At 43.9% G+C, this 20,137-nt stretch overlaps 2 protein-coding genes across 2 annotated transcripts; both read left to right on the forward strand.

Moving 5' to 3' along the window:
• The first annotated feature begins 1,916 nt into the window (after positions 1-1,916).
• Positions 1,917-9,783, forward strand: mvb12a (multivesicular body subunit 12A). Its single transcript, XM_076047744.1, has 10 exons — positions 1,917-2,068; positions 3,292-3,381; positions 4,224-4,307; positions 4,538-4,637; positions 6,068-6,197; positions 6,286-6,426; positions 7,410-7,522; positions 7,652-7,710; positions 8,394-8,453; positions 8,564-9,783. The coding sequence occupies exons 1-10, from the start codon at positions 1,934-1,936 to the stop codon at positions 8,648-8,650; spliced, it is 999 nt and encodes a 332-aa protein (XP_075903859.1). The 5' UTR covers positions 1,917-1,933; the 3' UTR covers positions 8,651-9,783.
• A 1,156-nt stretch (positions 9,784-10,939) lies between these two features.
• On the forward strand, positions 10,940-19,956 carry LOC142902553 (transcription factor AP-4-like). Its single transcript, XM_076047745.1, has 7 exons — positions 10,940-11,355; positions 13,249-13,414; positions 13,514-13,612; positions 13,985-14,155; positions 15,200-15,346; positions 15,691-15,852; positions 17,043-19,956. The coding sequence occupies exons 1-7, from the start codon at positions 11,270-11,272 to the stop codon at positions 17,196-17,198; spliced, it is 987 nt and encodes a 328-aa protein (XP_075903860.1). The 5' UTR covers positions 10,940-11,269; the 3' UTR covers positions 17,199-19,956.
• Positions 19,957-20,137: the final 181 nt, after the last annotated feature.

Here is a 20,137-nt window from a genome sequence, read left to right on the forward strand (position 1 = left end):
TGTACTTGTGAGCTCATCAGCTATGAGCCTCATACAGAGCCAGTTGCAAACACTTTCCCAGTTTCCCTTTCCATCTATCATTGTATGATGATTTTTTTTCCAGTTTCACACTGTTACAACTTGGCTTGGATATTAGTAGGGATAAAAAGAGATTGTGACACTCATTGTCAATATTTTTGTAGACAATTGTAAATGTATAAACTTTACTCCATAATACATACAAGCCAATAAAAGAATGGAAAAGACTGCTGTTTAGGATCGCCTACCAACCAGCAGTATGGTGGGCGGTACCATAGCCTTCCAGCAACACGCATGTAAAACACAGTACTCCAACTGTAAAGATCCATAGCCAGTTGGCTTGTTCATTCGACTTAAACCTTTTTTTTTTTTTTTTGGCAGAGATGGACAAGAATGTGTAAAACAAATCCAAAGGACACAGGAAACTTTATATTCGTGCTTGGTTTTCAAGGGGCTGCTCACGGCACTCCCTCCCCGCTTTCATCACAACTAAAAAGACACTGACTGATTGAAAACGTTTTAGATTGGAGCTTTGCAAGACGGATTTGCCAGGCCTCAGTTTTGAAATTTCAGCACTTTAGCAGAATTACAAAGTGGAGTTTGTATATGAGCGCTGTGCATGTCTCTAGACAGGAGGCTGAACTAGATGGAGAAGATGAATGGATCCCTCAGCAGGCAGTGCTAGTGTGTGTGTGAATGTGCTCCCTCACACTGGCTCTGCTCCCCCATTAGGCAGGCAGGCAGGCAGGCAGACACACACACACACACACACACACACACACACACACACACACACACACACACACACACACACACACACACACACACACAGATGTTCAGACATCCAGACAGACACACAGAGCCACTCACTGGTAAATTGCCTCTTCTCCCTCTTGTTTCGGCCCCAACAGATTACAGCTGGCTCGCTCTCATTAAGTGGCCAATCAGCCAATTCGGCTAAGTGCTCTGAATAAACACACAGTTCCATTTTCCAGTCTAAGATGGAACAGGCCACACAACAACAACAACAACAACAACAACAACAACAACAACAACAACAACACACTCTGATATCTGCCTGTACTGGCCTTGTGAACGCCTGGATGCTCCGATCCAGATGTGCTCTGACATGACCACACCCCCCAGCCAGGTTTTTGTTGCTACCTCGGAGACCCCGTTGTTTTTGTACCCCCATCAGCCGCCTAACAAAGCATATGAAGCAAAGGCCTATGAGGCTGTTAACATCGGCCGAAATCAAGTATAAATATATTTTTTTTTTTTCAGTGACATTGTGAAGCCAAACCATTTCCATTGAGGTCTTCCTTTAATTTCTATTGTGTTTTATGCATCACTACGAGGGACCCCCCCCCCTAGTATATCGTCGAGGCTATGGCGTGTTCTCACCGAATGCATCTGGTGGTGCTTCTGCAGCACTCAGAATCAATTTGTCGTTGAATATACTCTCCTCGTCCCTCTATTAAGACTGGTCTCCTTATTCCTCTCCGCTCCGCACCTTTTGCCCTTTTTCTCATTACATGCCTGTCATTCTCTCCTCCTCTCCACCTCTGTCTTCCGTGCTCACCCTTATTTCCATGTAAATTAGAATCGATCCCATCCCCAGCAGCCGTCTGACCACGTCAGCTGCTATGTTTCGGAAAGAAATAGAAATAAAGATACTGCAATAAATACTTATTTCTCCCGTTTTGAGCCTCGATATTAAAATAAATCCAACAATTACGTGAGAAAATAACATCCGCCGATGTTTGTGCACGTTTTTAGCCGAGTAGAAGCAAATCACTGCAAGCTGTAGGCTTTACAAAGGGGATCTGTTCAATCGTACCCTCCTCTCTGCTGCCACCGTGTGTTCGCGTACGAGTTAGGACTTAAAGTCTGACGTGAGGGGCCCCGTGGCATCATGGGAGTTGAGGTCGGAATGGATTGGCTACTTCCTGCTTTGACAGCCGGGAAGAAACTTCGGCGTCTGAGTGGGAAGTTGTCCGTCTGCCAGCCAGTTTCATCTCGGGGAGACAAAAGTGAGCGCAGGAGGAGGGTAAGTGTGCCTGTCCTTTCGTTTTTATGTTGACCGGTAAGGGAATAAAAACGCCCGAATTTAATTTTGAACTTGAAGCGGCGATGTTTTGTAAATGGAAACGCCGCTGCTAATGTCAGGTAGAGTTCCTGTTGTCGCGTCAGTGCGTTGTCAAACATTTTAAACCGGTGTTTATTTTCGTACGCTAGTTCTGTGTGGAAGTTCCTCTCCAATAACTACACACATTTTCGCGATACGAGATGGAAAGTTTGGCGGCAAAAGGTGTCAAAGCCTCGTTTAGTTGTCTGTTTTGTTTTGTTTTGTTTTCTTACCTGTTGTTGTCTGAGGGAGTCTCACACCCGGCGCAGAGAAACAAATCACGCAAAAAAAATAACCTGTTACATCACTCGAGCAGTGTTCCTACAGCTACTCCCATGCTATGCTGTGTTCATTTCCTTCAATCATTCAATCCAAACTTTTATTGTTCATGTATTTGTCCGTATGTACCTGGAATAAACATCTCAACAGCAGTTTGTAACTGTCTATATCAATGCGCAAATGGTGCTTTTTCATCACCAGAAGCGCTGTTAAGTTGGTAGAACTACGGAATAGACTACATTTAAAAGAAAAAAAAACGCAAGCGCTGAACATGGCTGCGGTGCCTCTGGGCTGATTCCCTGTTGAATACTTTTCCTTCTCTACCTAAACATGCCTGTCTAGATTCACACAAGGCCTGCTGTCACACACAGTCAATGGAAGCCTGTTTGCATTCGTGAATCACCTCTACCCGTCACGCTGACACGGCGAGTTTCTCTCGTCACAGTCTTCCAATTTTCTGTTCTTCTGCTTCTAACTGTGCAGTTGTTTGGTCTTTGTTCCCGTCAAGAAACCTCCCCGGACTGACAACAGTTGATATGCTTTGTGTGCTGCCGGGTGGGTTGGGGACTGGGAGCCCTTTAAAGAAACACAAACCAGTTTCAGCTTTCATCGGGTGATACTGATGCCAGTACTTTGCCTCGGGTGATTAATATTTCAATTCGGTCAGTTGTGGGGAAACCAGCAGCAGCTCCAGATGTGTTCATTCCTCCCACTCCGCACAGTCCATGCTGACGTAGCTGAAAGAATTGGTCTGAATAGCAGAAAAACAGAAAGACTAAACCCTCTTGGGTGCCTTTTACCTTTGCCGTTCACTGCGTTAATGAATGATTTTTTTTTTTTTTTTTAATTATTCTTTTCCCCCTCAGATGTCTTTGATGGAGCGCAGTGCCGTCCGGCCAATCACGGCCGTGGCCTGGACCTCCAACAGCAGCACCTGCCCCAGAGATTTCAGCCTGGTAGGAGAGAAACCAAGAGTTATAATCTCACAAAGTCAGGCCACTTCCCACTTTTCTTTTCTTTTTTATCTGTCTGCTGCAGAATCACACATCAAAGCTCCTAAATGCTGTAAACCAATCATTATTCTCTGAACGACCCCACCGTATTAACTCCGGCAATGAAAGAGGAACCAGGCAGTTTCATCAGAAGAGTTGCTATTTACTATAATCAGAGTAGGAGTCTTGCGCCAGCCTATACACACTTGCACACATGTGGAGCAACTTCACACCAGTAAATGTCAAGAAAACGTTTGCTCATAGTTTCCAGCTAGCACTGTTGGACCGTCCACACGTTTGAAAGAAGACGACTGCGCAGACATCTGGCTGTGGGTGTTGTCCTTCGTCCCCTGTGACATCACACAAGGATATTTTCCAGCGCTGTGTGTTTTAAAACGCATTTTCTATTAAAGCAGCGCGGGGACAAAAAGTTTTTAAAAAATACAGATTTTCCTTACGCCTGAGGACTTCACTGACAGGACAGAGAGGAAAATTGATGTTATTAAAACAGAAAATGTGGCAAATTGGCACTGATTTTGACCAACCACCAAACTCTGAGCAGCTGTATCCATAGGTTCTGGGAAGGCAGTCAAGCAGAATAAAAGATGTGGTGTGGCACCTGAGTCTCTGTCACCAGCTGCTATTTCAAGGAAATTACAGTCATAGTAATTGCACCTCTCCAGCCAGAGTTTATCCCTGTTGTTTGACTCAGCTAACACTTAGCGGCGGCTACCAAACGCTACCTCTGTTTGCAATCCTCTGAGGCCTGTCTGTTGGATTCAAACTTCCTCCTTTTTCCGCTGCAGATCAGCATCACAGAAGATGGAGCGGCGGCAAACTTTACCCGCAGCTTTGCCATGAAGGCGGGATATTACCTCTGCTACAGCAAGGTAACGGCTAGCCGTCTGTTTCCCAGCAGCCCCTTTGTCTCTCGCTCTCTCTCTTTCTCTCTCTCTCCCTCTCTCCCTCTCTCTTTCTCCCTCTCCCTCTCTTTTGCTCTCTCTCTCTCTCTCCCCTCTCTCTCTCTCCCCTCTCTCTCTCTCTCCCTCTCTCTCTCGCTCTCTCTCTCCCTCTCACTCTCTCTCTCTCCCCGGCTGAGGATCTCTCTCCGTCTGTGCAGGAGTCGGCCGGTGGGATGGTGGTGTCCGACATCCAGCTGATCACAGACAAGGAGTCCATCCCTCACGGCTGCTGTTACATCGCTGAGCACCTCGAGCCAAGTGAGCGCTCGCACAAAAACAAACATTTTTTTTTTTGTCTCATGATACGCCTGTGGCACGATGACATCTGACCTGTTGAGGCCGTAGTGACGCATGTGTGTGACATGACATACACACACAATAGAAAAAACAGTGCTTCTCACCACAGTGTGAGAGGGATTCTTTCATTTAAAAGCATTAGCACGGATCTCGGCAGCAGTGGCAGCACAATTTAAAACAGATAATTGATTGAGAGAAATTGATTTTAGTGATGCACACATATCGCTTTGTTACAGAACAAGTAGCGATACCAAGTACTTAGGGCTGTGCAATTAATCGATTTTAAATCGAAATCGGATTTATTAGTCAAGATGTTAAAAAAAAAAAGGAAAACCTTAAAATCCATTTTCCTCTCGCATACTTCCAGTTTGCTTCCAAATGGGAAGGATTTGCACTTTATTAATTCATCGTTGTTCAAGGTGTTAGAAAAAGCTTTTATTTTTAAAGTGATGTTTGGTGAAAGACTGTTAAGTTTGTCACTTTATCCACAGGGGGATTTGTTTGTGTTTGGTTCAGAAATTTTCACTTTATTCCCAAATAATGGAACTTCATCTCTGTTTATGAAGAACCTGTTCATTTTCAAGTGAAGTTTGGTGAAAGTGAGATTCTACCTTCATTAATCCCAAGGGATTCATCTTTGTTTGGTCAAGAAGACTGTAAATGTTGTCACTTTACTAAACCCAAGGAGGATTTACAGTATCTTTCATTTGCACTTTATTCCCAATAGGGAAATGTGTTTGCTATTTTCCTTTAGAAATAAAGATAAAATGTTTGAAATAATTTATTACATTGTTTTATTGTAGTTTTACCAAAAAAAATGAAATTGAAATCGAAAATCGAGTTTTCAGAGAAAAAAAATCTGGATTTTAATTTTTGTCCAAAATCACGCAGCCCTACAAGTACTTAATAAGGCCATTATAGAACTACTTTGAAATTTTTTTTTTTCAACATTCCTCGGCATGTTTTTCAAGAACAGGGTGACTTTCACAAGTTACACAGCATTACAAGCACAAATTTAACAGTAACAACTGGTATTGGTGTCGTGGTATCTGCACGTGAGTAGAGTACTCAACCCCACTATTGGCACTGATACCCGGCACAGGGATTGGTATCAGTGCAATTGTTTTGTTTTTTTCCCAAAATTGTTTACATTTACAGGAAATGATTCCAAAATAAATACATAAATTAATTAGCCAGATGCACCAGAGGTTGACACTTGACAATAAAGGCAAGAGGAGACACACACACATGCTCGCTCGTTCGCTCGCTCGCTCGCTCACAGATGAACTCTTTGTCTACAATATTTTCTTTATTAACCATGTTTGATTGTCTGTCTGTCTGTCTGCCTGCCTGCCTGCCTGCCTGCCTGCCTGCCTGTCTCCGTCCCTCAGGGGCCAACGTTTCAAAGAAGAAGCGCGTGTGTGTGCGCCTGGTGCCAGTGGGCAGCGTCGACTCGGCTGTGTTGGACATTAAACTGACGGCCAAGAGCAAAATGATGCTGCAGCACTACACATACGTGGGGTAGGGTTCATCTTCACACACACACACATACACACTCCTCGATCAAGCGTCGTTGAGCTAAATAACATAGTGCTACTCCTCTCCGCAGGGACATCAACGGCTACGTGCTGTGGTGCAGGAAGGGCTACTTCACCAGCGCCGTTCCCCAGGTCAAGCCCCGCAGCATGACCCTTGACCTGCGCGGACTGAGTCTGGATCAGCCGTCTGCTCTTCAGCCCCTCAGACCCAGGTGGCCGCAGCTCTCCCACCACCACCACCACCACACGCACACCCTCACAACCCCCAGGGGAAGACGTTATCGCTCTCTCCCATTTGGACTTTTGTGTGGATTAGAAAAAATATTGATTCACAATAAAGGCCAAGCAACTTGTTCCGTTCCGTTCCGTTGTATAGTATTGCATAACACTTCAAATACCCTTATCCATACTCAACATACACATAACTTGTAAAACTTATATTTAACTGCCACTTGCCACTTTTTGAAACTTTCTTTATTCCTCGCATTAGTGTTGTCACGATACTGGAATTCGGACTTTATTATGACATGTCGAAAAGTATTGATTTTTGATCTGATTTTCAATACTAGCAACCGTGGAAGTTTCGTTGGGGGGGTGGAGTGCTTGGGATGGGATCGCGCTGAAATCCCGCAGAATTTCTGTCCCGGGGGGGGGGGTGTAGTATCGATATGTCAATTCTACGGAAAAGTCATTTTGAACCGTTTTTGGCGTTGGCGTTCAATATCAATATTTTTCACAAAACTGCCTTGCATGCACAATCACGTCGGGTTCTGCCACACCAACATTTCACTGCCATGTTTTGTGACTTTTGACAAAAAAAATCTTTAAATCACATAATAGAAATAGAAATTGAAATCTAATCTAATCTTTGAGACACTTTCATGATCGTTTAGACACTTTGCATATTTTTTGCCGCCTAGTATATAGTGTTATTTCAGATATTATTTCAGTTTTTGCTGTTCTTTCTCTCTCTCCTGTTTGCACGGTCTCTGGTAAGAGTTGCGCTTTTGTCATTTCACTGCACATCCAGCATGAGCAGGTGACGTGCAAAGTTCTTGAACCTTGAATGTAAAAATAGAGAGACATTTAAAATTGAAACGGCCGTGTTGTGTAGCACAATGGGAGTGTTTTGGGGTTGTTGTTTTTTTTTTTTTTTATCCTTTTGGGTTGATTGTGTTCATGCTTGTCTCCGTAGCAACCCTCCACCTCGCCAGGCGCCTCACTGCAACAAGCTGAGCCAGAGACGACACAGCCTCCACAAGGACGACCTGGACAAACCAGCCGACTGCAGCATCCAGGGAATCACAGGTAGCAGAAGCCACATCAGACACTGGGGGGGCTCACTGTTCACTCTTCTCTGCCTTCACGACTGACCCGTGAGAGGGTGCAGCTAACTGCTCCTTCGCTGACCTCCGCTGACCTCCGCTCTCTCCGCAGCTCTGGACGGAGTTCCCTTCAGCCTTCACCCAAAGTTTGACGTCGAGCCAAACAGCACGGTACGACTGAGCGTCAGTGTTTCCGAAAAAAGCGCCCGACGTTGTGATGAATTGATACTTTTCTGTCATTAGTAAAAGTATAAGAGCTTCCTCTCCTTCTAAAGAACCATAGAATTGTTCGCCATAATATGCTGGCATGCAGTGTGTGAAATACTCATCAATAATCGGGGATCCCCAACCTCATGGTTGTTACCAATCTAAATTTCCTAAACATTTCCTTACAATATTTCATGGATGCGACTTTGTGTAAAACTGGTCCTTTTTCCCTTTTGTGAATAATACATATATTTTTTTAAATTGAATATCTGACGGGGTGATCTTAAAGACATTTTAGTGACCATTAGTAACAATAATATATCTTATTTTTTGCTTTTTGAAAAAATATGAGTGCTTTGAGGCTTTCAGGAGGTCTCATGGGTTAATTTGGGAGGGGGTGGGGGGTCAGACCCCCTGGACCTCCTTGTATTTTGCACACTGCTGGTATGTACTAGATATGCTGTTTTCTTAATGAACTCATCATAACTGATTTACTGAAGTCTGGAGATGGAAAAAAATAAAATATCTAGAGATTTGTTATGTCACGTTAAACGTTTAATTGAGAAATATTTAACTTTTAAAGTTGTAGGTTGTAAAATTCAACACGTAAATACGTTTTCATTTTTTCTCTGACTTTTCTCTCCTAGAATCTGAATTCTCAAATAAGCCACATTCGCATAAAGTCTGTGAAGGACATTGAGAATGAGGTACAGTCACACGCAGCTCAAACTCAGCCAAAACTCTGTGATTTGTCAAACTTTGCACATTGTATTTTCTGTTTTGATTTTTTTTTTTTTTGCAATCCCCCTCCCCTCAGTACAACTACACCTTTGCCGTGGAGGAATCTGCCGCCAAGAGGATCAGACCTTCTTTGCCAGCAGGAGGCGCTCTAGCAGCTCAGTGATCTCTATCGGGAAAGATGTCAGATGATGAAGATGACGGTTGACGACACTGCCTAGTTTTTAAGTTCACTTCCTGGTGTAAGAATTTTTAAAAATGGGCCAAAAGAATAAGTTTTAATAGAAAACTGACAATCGGACATCAGCGCTAGATGGATTATCCAAATGTTCTGTTTTTTTTCTCTCACTTATTTGTCTCTCACACTACATTGGCGTATTTCAACCACCGCGAGTTTCTGTTTAAATGGAACAAAGTGTTTTTAGTTGCCTTCATGACCAGAATCCTGTTCACTGTTTTATTTGTGTCAGTTTGTCTTCTGGACGGAAGCCAGTCTGTCTGAACGCTCTGTTTAAAGCTGTTACAGTCAGGAGGAATGTTTTGAATAAGCTAGCTGAGTTCCATTGTCTCCCTCCGTGATTGAAAGCAGGCTGAGCGTCTTACTCCACAAAGTGTTGTTTGCTTCAAGCGTCACTACAAAACAGAAATTGTCGTCAATATCTGAAGTAGATTTTCTTCCTCCTCCTCATATATATTTTTTAAAGTGTTTAAAACATTTTATGCCATGGTTACATTGTCAACTAACAAAGCAGGTCATTGAAATATTTGCAGGTAGTTTGGTTCAGATGTTGTTTGGTCTTATTATTGGGCGTCCCTAAAGCCTTCACTTTTAGCAAAATACTGCCTTCCCGTTTTGCCGTAAAGCTTTTAAAACCTTCCATGTAATAAGTGGCCTTTTTAAAAATTACCATGGGGTGGAAGCAAATATTGATATGGTTTCATTTTGTTTTTTCTAGAGCTTTAATGATAGTGGATTAAAAAAAAAAATTGCTGCTTACAATTACAGTTGTAGTTGTTGAGACACACTAATGTAGATTTCCAAAAGTAGTATCAATAGTGCTATGTGTCTATTAGTGGCCTTCAGTCTGGGTGTTCTATTTGAGGGAATTGTGTTTTACACTATTTTTAATTGAAAAGAAAACCTTTAGTTTACACAGAAAAGTAGAAATCACGTTTGTTGGGCCAAATATTTATCTCTTGTGATATAAGATGTTAAGTTGTGTCTTTCCGTTCCAAACATTTGTACATAAAACGTGTATCGCATGGAAGAAACTCGTAATAAAATATCCTTTGAGATACTGCGGTTTAGCCTTCACACATTTGTCAATACTAAAGATGGTGTTTAGATAAAGCCCCTACAAAAACCATTGTCACAGCATACAGATTAATTTCTTGGTTGGAGACAAAAAAAAGGCTGTTGAAAGCAAACTGTTGAGTATGTGTAATGTTCAACAATAGTTTTGGTCGACTTGGTTGTCGCTTCCACTTGCTAGACAGTGTTGACGTTTCCAACCATAGTCAAATCAAAGTATTCTTCAATATCTATCTTTATTTACCATTTCTGATTGTTCTTGTTATTATGTATTATTGTGATCATCACTCAGAAAATTCTGAGCAATATGCTGTGTCCAACATTGTTTAAAAAATGAATTTAAAAAAGTGAGTCACCTAAATTAAGAAATTAAATAGAAAAAAAAATGAAACACATCCGATATTACAGTGAAACAACAACTAATAAATAAATAAATAATTAACTGAGAGTCTTCTGGATGAGACGTTAGCTCATACAGGAAGTCTGCGCCTGACCTACTCCGGCAGATTCTTTCAAAATAAGAGTATCTTTCGGAAAAACAGGAAATGACTGACGTAGAGGAAACAAAGATTACACAATGGACGCGAGAAAACAGAAATGTTAAATTACAGATCTAGATATTTAGACTACATGATTGTCATAACTTAAAGTTCACGAATGAGAACGTAAAAAAACAATTATCACTAGGATTATGAATATAGCTTGATCAACCAACTGATAGTTGTTTGCAATTTTTCTTTACCTTTCAAATGCTGAAAATGCTCTTGAATTTATTCGATTGTCATTAATTAACTTATGTGTTGTGTTATGTATGTGTTTCCCAAATAATAGTAATAAAATGATTATTATTATTATTATTATTATTATTATTATTATTATTATTATTATTATCATCATCATCATTATTATCATCATCATTATAATCATCATCATAGCAGCTGTGCCTCTTGACAGGCTACATGTTTAAGCCATTTCTTTGTGACGGGCTATTCACAACGACTGGACTGCAGCTCTGTTTGTTCTGCTCTCCGGAAGGCGGCCTGATTCCAACCAGCTGTTTCCCGCCTCGCACAGATCAGCTGCGCGTACACACACACACACACACACACACACACACACACACGGAAGGAGGGGGGCGGAGGCAGAGACACACACACACTCGCAGACACGTAGTAGGCGGAGGCAAGAAGCCACACAACACACACACACGCACTGGAGGGAACCCCATCAGCTGTGGGAAGCAACACGACCTTAACTTTAATTTTTCCCTTTTTCTCCTGGATGTTTGTTTGCAGTTGCGATAGGGAGCTTTAACATATGCGCTGTTGACCGCCGGGAACGCGGCAGCTAGGACCGTCATTTGTAAAACAGTTTTTTAGCCCCGAACGGCAGCGGCGGCGGTGGAGGAGGGAAGGAAAGGAACGACAACACGCACCACCAGCACTACTACAACACAAGGCTGGCTGCGGAAGCATGGAATATTTCATGATGCCGACGGAGAAGATTTCCCTGCAGCAGTTCAAGAAGACGGAGAAGGACGTGATCGGGGGTCTGTGCAGGTGCGTGGCGCAGCGTTATTCAACGCCAGCGGCGCTCACGAGTTGCCCCTCGTGCAATCCGTAGCGTGTGATGCTAGTGATGCAGCGCGAGCTGCCCGCTAACATTGCTAGCATACTAGCCTCGCGGCGCCGCGAGGTCCTGGTGGTGGCGGTAGCAGGAGGCGAAAAAAAAAAAAAAAACACAATTAGCGCCTGGTTGGCCGCCGCTTGCCGCTGGTTACCGGTTATTTTTTTTGTATTAACCCGGGCCAACTAATCTCTTCTTCTCTCCCGAATTGGTGTTTCGTAATGTGTGAGGCGCGTGTGCGCACAAATATGTAAATCAGCGACATGAAATCGATCCATTTGGCGTGTCGACGACTACTGACTACCGACCACGTGGTCGTCATCGTGCGCACTCCCGTTCACGCTGGTTGCTAAACACCAAATAAAACTACTCGTCCTGGTCGATATCTTAAATGTTTTGGACACAAACACACAACACAAGCGTGGAATAAAGTTGTTAAAGTGTTTGCCAAATTGCGTCGGGGGTTTTACTTTGTGCAGCGTTGCGCTGGTACAAAACGCAGCCATCGTGTTGGTACTGTGCTAAAGCTAGTTTAGCTTGACTGAACGCTGGGGGGCTAGCGCGGCACATTCGTTCCCTAAACCGCGCTGTGTGTGTATATGTGCGTGCGGGTGAGCTCCGACTCGTGTGTGCTTAATCAGTTTGGCCGCGACACTTTCCCCTTATGGCTCTTGAGTAAGGGCGAATGCAAGTGTATATCCCTTAATTAGCATATCAATGAGCGAGCGTTAGCTTAGCGCTAACGGTAGAAAGCATTGTTCTCGCTGACGCCAGGAGGGGGAGGGACGTGGGGAGGAGGGGGGCGGGGTGTGGAGGAGGAGGGGGGGACTGCGACTCCGCTTGCTCACGCTGATCTGTGCGCCCTCACATGGACGCTCGGGGATACTGCAAGGTTTGGCACAGGTATTTAGCAACAGCTGATGTCATCTGTAGACCTGAGTGTTCCGGTCTGATACACGTTCTCATGTTGGAGATGAATGTTTTTTCTCCGTTTCTTTCCTTTTGGTTTTTTTAATTAAATTGTATTTTGCGTTTGTTCGAAGATTAGGTTAATCCCACTTTACCGATTAAAAAAAGATGCGTGTGCAAGTTTGCACGATCATTTTTCATGGTACAGTACGTTATTATTTCAGTTCAGTTACGCTGTTCTGGTTGGATTGAGCCTTGTAAAGGTGGCTGTCACTTTTTTGAGTCCTAGAATAGTCCGACTCTAAATAACTATGTTAAATTGAGTCTTTCCTAAACAATGTTGAGGGCACATGGTGTAGGGTACATAAGAACCTTGTTTGCAAAAAAAAACAAAAAAAAACTTTTTTACCATCAAGCAACAAGCAACACCTAAACTCATTCATCATTATAATAATCATAGTTAATATGAATGGGTAAAAGATGTGGTTCAATGCCTCATGACACTGAATAAGTCAAACATGTTGCTGGCATGATAATCACCAACTTTGTGTGTTTGGGGGTTGGGGCGAGGTGTTGCTGGGTTCAGACGAACTCAACAACCTCGGGGCAGATTGACTGAAGAATGCAGAGAGGTCACGACCACGTCCTCGTCAAGTTAAAGGTTTAATGAGTCGGTCAGAGGAGAGGCTGAGACGCGGGGGGGGGGGGAAGAATCCCTGTTCATGAACTGAAGACGCAGAGAATGTTTGCTTTGTCTGCGAGGCCACGTGGTTGTTTGGTGATGTTTAGTCTTCAGATGACCAGGGATATAAACAGCTTTAAGAGAGGGAGAGTCTGTGAATTGTGTACCTACTACATGGATGATGATGATGATGATGATTGTCTTGCGTCTTCCCCACTTTTTTCTCGTACCTCAGTCTGGCCAACATTCCACTCAGCCCCGAGACGGCTCAGGACCAAGAGAGGCGAATCCGCCGTGAGATCGCCAACAGCAACGAGCGGCGTCGCATGCAGAGCATCAATGCCGGCTTCCAGTCCCTGAAGACGCTGCTGCCACACACGGATGGAGAGAAACTGAGCAAGGTGAGGGCAGGGGACCAAAACCTCCCCCAAAAATCCTGCGGTTGAAATGATGACGGTTGAATTATACAATAACATCTTCCTCCTGGTTCCCGCCGCCAGGCTGCCATCCTGCAGCAGACGTCGGACTACATCTTCGCCCTGGAGCAGGAGAAGACGCAGCTCCTGGCTCAGAACAACCAGCTGAAACGCTTCATCCAGGTAACAGCGTAGCACTGGTTTCACTACGGGCTGATTTAACAGTTGAGCAAGCATATTGTTTTTTTTGTGGCATTGAGGCCTGTCAGTTATTGCTGTTGGATAGAAGCTGTTTTTTTAATCCGTTTAGAAGAAGAATGCCTTTGTTTATCCCACATTGGGGAGATTTGCATAGCTACAGCAGCATATACAGTGCAATGAGTGAATTCAAACGAAATTAAGAAGAAGAAAAAGAAAAGTATATGCATATTATTTACATATCTGAATAAGTGTTGTATTGCACCTGTAGTGAAATGTTGATTCACCAAATAGTTAAAATATGCACATTTGCAAGTGTTGGTTTATAATTCCCCACGCTCGTCATCTGCTGCCCAGGAGTTTAGCAGCTCCTCGCCCAAGCGGAGGCGGGCGGAGGAGAAGGACGAGGGCATCGGCTCCCCCGACACCCTGGAGGAGGAGAAGGTGGAGGAGCTGCGGAGGGAGATGCTGGAGCTGCGGCAGCAGCTGGACAAGGAGCGCGCGGCCCGCATGCAGATGGAGGAGCAGGTGAGGAGCCGCGACGGAGCCGCTCGCCGCTGTGAGGAGCGCAGCCTCGCGGCAGGTTCAGCAGTGAAACCTTTGCTTAGCAAGGCGGCAGCAGCAGCAACAGACATCGCCACTGGCGGTGTCGACACATTTAGCCGTCGGTTGGTGCTGAAGCCACATCCTGGATATTCCTGAACGGCAGGTTGACACAAAGCGCGTGTGGACAAATAAGCCCGAGAACAGGTTTGCCAGGCTGAAAGTCAACAGATAGAGAGTGGAGATACTCCCCTGCTCTTTGTTTCCTTTGTTTGTTTTTCCTTAAGCCTCTCGCAGGAGACGGTTTGATTGTTTAAAATTTCACCGACTGGCTTTTTACAAATGACAGGGATTTTTTTTTTTTTTTTCCCTGCAGAAATGAGTTTGAGTTCAACCTTGAGTTCACTTTAAACTTTGTACGACGGATGGATTTGGAACCGGACACGCGTAATTGGCTGTTTCAATCAATCAGAGCTTTATTATCACTCAGCTGTACACACCACTGTAGTGCAGGCAAAGTGAGAGAGCGTTTCTGCAGGAAATAAAGAAAAAATTAAAAAGGTGAATTAAGAACCCAGGTAGTCTCTCACACACACACACACACACACACACACACACACACACACACACACTTATGCATGTAAATCACTGAAATAGTTGAGCACAAATTTGTCAGTATTTCCTGAATTAAAGGAATTGTTGTCAATAGCAGCTGCCTGTGATGTAAAGTACACAATTAATGTGACCAGGTGCAGTAATTAATTAAAGCTAAACTGAAATTGTTGATATTATAGAAAAATATTTCCAAAAACCTTCCAAATCTTTTCAGCAGCACCCAGTCCAGCATTCTGCTTCCTGTATCTCCCACTTTCACTCTTCTTCTTCTTTGGTTTTTAGAAGCAGCCGCAGCTTGTCTTGACTTCGTCACCACGGCGTCGACACTTTAATCCATTTAATTATTCATGCTAAAAATGACCCGTCGGGATAATCACCGCTTACATTTTTTTCTTTTTTCTTTTTTGCGTCCAGGTGAGATCGCTGGACAACCAGCTGCACCCGGAGCGTCTGAAGGTGATCACCCAGCAGGTGGAGGAGGAGCAGGCCATCCTGCAGAGCCAGACGCTGCTCCGGCTACAGCAGATCCACGCTGCCGACAGACAGACACACAGTCCGCAGGTAAGGGTCAGACACACACACACACACACACACACACACACACGCTAGGCCACAGCAGAGTGTTTTTTTTTTTAGTTCTTTGTCCTCTCAATGATTATACCGTCTGCACCTACAGACAAATAATAGTTAAAACTGCAAGAAAGTCTGAACAAAAATAGTCAATTTTTTCCCCCCACATCTGCTAGTTGGGACCACGTTGACATCAAACGCTCTGCCGTGTTTACCAAACATGTCTCGGACAGAACAGTTGCGTGAAAAGGCGCCGATTCGAAGCAGAACAAACACGTTTTTTTTTAACGCATCTGCTTTCGGGCGGATTCCCCCCCCCCCCCCTCCCCTTCCAGGTGCTGGCGACCCCGGCGCCCACCCACCACCCCACGGTCATCGTCCCGGCGCCGACACTCACCCAGCACTCCCACCATCACATCACCGTAGTGACCAAGAGCCCGTCGGTGCACACCAGCACCATGTCCACGTCCAGACAGAACCTGGACACCATCGTGCAGGTACGACTCGGCCAACTCGAGGAGTCGAGATCTTTCATTGTCTTAATGCAAACAGAAGGAGGAGCCTCTTGACTTTTAAACATAGAGAAAAAATAGAAATATATATACATGCAAGTTTTATTTATTTTTTATAGAAATATAGCACATATTAATAAGTTGAATTAATATATAGTATAAATAATGTACGTATGTATACAGTATATTTATATATGTGTGTGTATATGTACACCTACATATGTGTATATATTTGTGTGTGCGTGTGTTTGTGTGTACATATATCTGTGTGTGTATATACAGGTACTACCCGAAAAATTTAACATAAAAGATGAAACCAACAAATTTTATTGAGCCATTACACGCAAATTGACATCTCAAGCAGTTCCTTGTTGTAACTTTGCTGATTTAGATTTTCAGATTATTAAAACCACAAACCCACAAACTCAGAAAATGATTACAAAATTTGAGGGTTTTTTTTAAGCTGCAAGACCTGATCAGCAAAATCCAAAGAAATAAAACCTTGAAATATATTGATTTGCATATTATTCGTTTATATAATATAATATGTCAAATTCACATTTTAAGTTGAATTTCTGGGTAGTACCTGTGTGTGTGTGTGTGTGTGTGTGTGTGTGTGTGTGTGTGTGTGTGTACACACACACACACACACACACACACACAAATATACGTGTACATACATATATATGTATGTGTATATATACACACACACATAAGAAATAGAAAATGTCATATATAATATTTAATAAAATATAAAAGATATAAAACATCTATATTTTAAAACTTCTATTCTTTACACAATGAATTGAAATGCAATAATAATTCCAGGCTGTGACGAAGATGCAGCTGTTCTATAAATCCCATTTTGAAACCTAGTAAAAAGGCTCCACTATTCTTAGATAACTTACTCAACAGTGAAGGCATTTTGTTGATGAAAAGTTTCTGTGAAATGTTGCAACTTTGTTTCCAATATTTCTTTCGGTCATGTGACCGCTTCCTCCAAATCCATGCATATGGAGATAATGACCCGCACACAATGGGGGTTTCAGTGTGTGTGCTACTTGAAATGACTTCTTTAATGCAAAACGACACAGGGCTCTGTTTATGTCTGTTTTGTAGTTTTTGTCCCCCTGCTGTCCCCTCACTGACTCACGCCCCGCCCCCTCTGCCTGCAGGCCATCCAGCACATCGAGCGCACACAGGAGAGGAGGGCGAGCGCCGAGGAGGAGCAGCGGCGGGCCGTCATCGTCAGCCCCGCCCACGTGGCCATGGACACGGCGTGCTCGGACACGGACACCGACACGGAGGGGGAGGACTGCTCCATGAACTGACCCGCTCGCCGCACACACTCACACACACACTCACACACACACACACACACACACACACACTTGGAACCCGCACTCAACCCCCCGGCCCCCAGATTCCCTCCAGCGGCGCCGCTGCTCGTCTTTCACCGTTAAGTCCATCGTTAGCACTCTGACTAACATAGGAACAGCCCGCAGCAGCAGCAGCAGCAGTAGCAGCAGCGCCCCCTTCAGATTGGTTTGTAGAGTCTGCGTCAGAGCCGGTCTGTGGCCGCTTCCAAACCTGACGGGGGCGCTGCTGCTCAGCGCGTAATTCTGCCGGCCGGCCACAGGGGCGGCGCCGGAGAGCCGAGCTGTTCGGATTGGTGGTGAGGAGCTACAGCTAAAACTTTGCCAGTCTTAAAATCTTCTTCTTTTTTTTTTTTTGCTTTTCTTTTCCACACACACACACACACACACACACACAGACACACAGACAGACAGACACCATTGTGTGTAAAACTACAACAGAAGGCATTCTGTGACTTTAATTGCAAAGCTAATTGGAGGACCGATGAAAATCTGGCTGATTTACTTGAATATGAGCTTGTATGTTTTCATTTTTTTCTTTACGTATATATATATACATATATATATATATATATATATATATATATATATATACATATATATATATATATATATATATATATATATATATATATATATATATATATACGTGCATACATATAAATCTGAACAAGCCCTTAAAAATAAGCTGAACAATTTCCATGAATCGCTTTGGATGAAATGTTTTTGTTTCTATTTTATATATTTTATTGTTTTCTCGTCAGGGTTACTGAGTCTTGAAGCCGTGTCCAGATTGTTGAGTTCACATTTACACATTTGTCACGTCGTTCAACAGGAAACCGGAAGCCTTTTGGGGGAAAATACCACCCTTGGGGAAAAAAAAACTACAAAAGTACAAGTCGGATGTAAATGTAAACGTGCCCCCCACACACACTCACGCCCTCTCTGCCTGTGCATGTTTGCAGTCCATGCTTCATCGTGTCGGAACAAACACCAATCAGAACTCGTCAGTCGCTGCCTGTTCGATTCCTAAAACTCCGTCTCGGTCGTCACCAGGCTACTGGTTTCCCTCTGCCCCCCCTGGCCCCTCCTCCCTGGGGGTCCTCGATGTCATTGACTATGCACTAGATGGGGGAGGGAGGGAGGGGAGGGATTTTGGTCCGTTTCGGTTTTTTTTCTACGTATTTATGCAATTGCATCTCCAGAACAGCAGGCGGCGCCACTGGCGCTCGAGGTGAAGTTTTCTATGCAGCGTCTGTCGCGCCTGCAGCTCCTTTTTATGAAACAAACGAATGTAATCGCCGCTCGACAAGGTGCTCTCTCTCCATCTTTCTGTCTCTCTCTCTCTCTCTCTCCCGCTCTCTCTCTCTGCGGTGCTCGCCTGGGCCCCCCGTCTGTCCGTTCGTGGAACTCGATGTTTCGTTCAGACGTTTGTTAATTTTGCTTCTTCTTCCTCTTGCTCTGTTCATTTGTCCGTTTGTCGTAGGAGTCGCTGCGAGGAAAGAAACTTTATAAGACGGCAGGTTCTCTCATTGGGTTGAAGCCCAATCAGCCAACTAACTAAACTAACTAAGAGTAGAAACATTCCCTTCACCTCTCAAGCTCTTCAGTTCTACTCCCTCCGCCCTCGATTACTGACGACGGTTTCCTTCGCTTTCCGATGGACTTCTTAGTTGTGGATGGTGCTTCTTGGGGAGCAGCAGCAGCCAGGTTTTGGAACTCTCAGCCTGTTGTGTGTAGATCAAAGTGGGGGGGCCTGCGGTGCAGATGTGCGTCTGTCCTCGTGTTCCGGCCGCCTCCTCTCTGTCTCTCTGTCTCTCTCTCTCTCTCTGAATTTTTTTTTTCAACTGGAAGCCCGTCCAATCCGAACCCCGACCCCGAACACCGACTGGATGCTGTAAACATTCCCTCCCGTATTTCTGTCTTTTTTTGCTTTTCTTTTTTTGCCTTTTTTCTTCAGATGTGTGCGTCGACCTCGCTGTCAGTTGTGTTGCCAGTTGAGTGCGTGTCACTGACGGCTGTTTTTTTTCTTTGGCTCTTTTTGTTTTGACGTTCCCTCCAGCTGTGGGTTTCCTCTTCCTCCCTCTTTCCCTCCCTCCGCTCTTCTTTTCTTTTCCTCCTGACACGCACGCCTGATGTGTTTGGCTTTTTGGGAACCGTCTCGACATCGTTCGTTTGTTCGCTCGTCTATTTTTATTTCATATTTTTCGGGTTTTCTCTGCATCCAGGGAGGGAGGAAGGTTTTGTTTTTTTTGTGTTGCTGGATTTTGTTAGTCAGCGTTTAACTCAGCAACACCCACACACACACACACACACACACACACCACACCACCAACACCCCTGCCGACCCCCCCACTGTTTGTGTACATTTGTGTTGCAGCACTGCTGTCTCTTGATGGAAATTTGACGTTTTTGATATGAAGCACTTGCTGTCCTGTACTGCCTGATTCAATGAGGAAAAGAAAAATGCTCTTTGGCCGTTTATTATTTTTATTTTTGTTTATTTTGTACTCTCTTTGCCATGACTCTTATTTTTCACTTCCTTTATATCTGTATCGTCCCGTTCTGTTTTTTTTTTATGTATTTGTTTGTGGATTTTTTTTTCTCATCTGTCCAGGTTGATAAGAAGCAGTTATATTTTGTTTATTAAAAAAAAAACAGGCCTTTGGAAAAAGTTGAAAATAAAAAATAAAATTTGTACTTTTTTATGACACACCTTTTCCACCATTTTTTATTTGTTTGTTTGTCTGTCTGTTTGGCCACCGGGTGGTGTGGTTGAGCACCACCATATGGCAACAGAAAAAAGGAGCCGCTGCTAAGCCTGGAGCCACAAGTGGCACACAGGCCTTGTTTTAGGTTGGCAGTTGCATGAAAACACCTGTTGCTGCTATTTT

Source organism: Nelusetta ayraudi, unplaced genomic scaffold (assembly GCF_046127955.1).
Source record: "Nelusetta ayraudi isolate G7.1 ecotype Tasmania unplaced genomic scaffold, CSIRO-AGI_Nayr_v1 ptg000095l, whole genome shotgun sequence".
Lineage (NCBI taxonomy): Eukaryota > Metazoa > Chordata > Actinopteri > Tetraodontiformes > Monacanthidae > Nelusetta > Nelusetta ayraudi.

What these genes read in the sequence shown, in the direction of transcription:
- mvb12a (XM_076047744.1), top strand. Translation starts at nt 1,934, where the DNA reads ATGGGAGTTGAGGTCGGAATGGATTGGCTACTTCCTGCTTTGACAGCC. An exon ending in ATTACCTCTGCTACAGCAAG is followed by an intron (nt 4,308 to 4,537) that starts GTAACGGCTAGC and finishes CCGTCTGTGCAG; the next exon opens with GAGTCGGCCGGTGGGATGGT. An exon ending in CTTCAGCCCCTCAGACCCAG is followed by an intron (nt 6,427 to 7,409) that starts GTGGCCGCAGCT and finishes TTGTCTCCGTAG; the next exon opens with CAACCCTCCACCTCGCCAGG.
- LOC142902553 (XM_076047745.1), top strand. Translation starts at nt 11,270, where the DNA reads ATGGAATATTTCATGATGCCGACGGAGAAGATTTCCCTGCAGCAGTTC. An exon ending in AGCTGAAACGCTTCATCCAG is followed by an intron (nt 13,613 to 13,984) that starts GTAACAGCGTAG and finishes TCTGCTGCCCAG; the next exon opens with GAGTTTAGCAGCTCCTCGCC. An exon ending in GCATGCAGATGGAGGAGCAG is followed by an intron (nt 14,156 to 15,199) that starts GTGAGGAGCCGC and finishes TTTTGCGTCCAG; the next exon opens with GTGAGATCGCTGGACAACCA.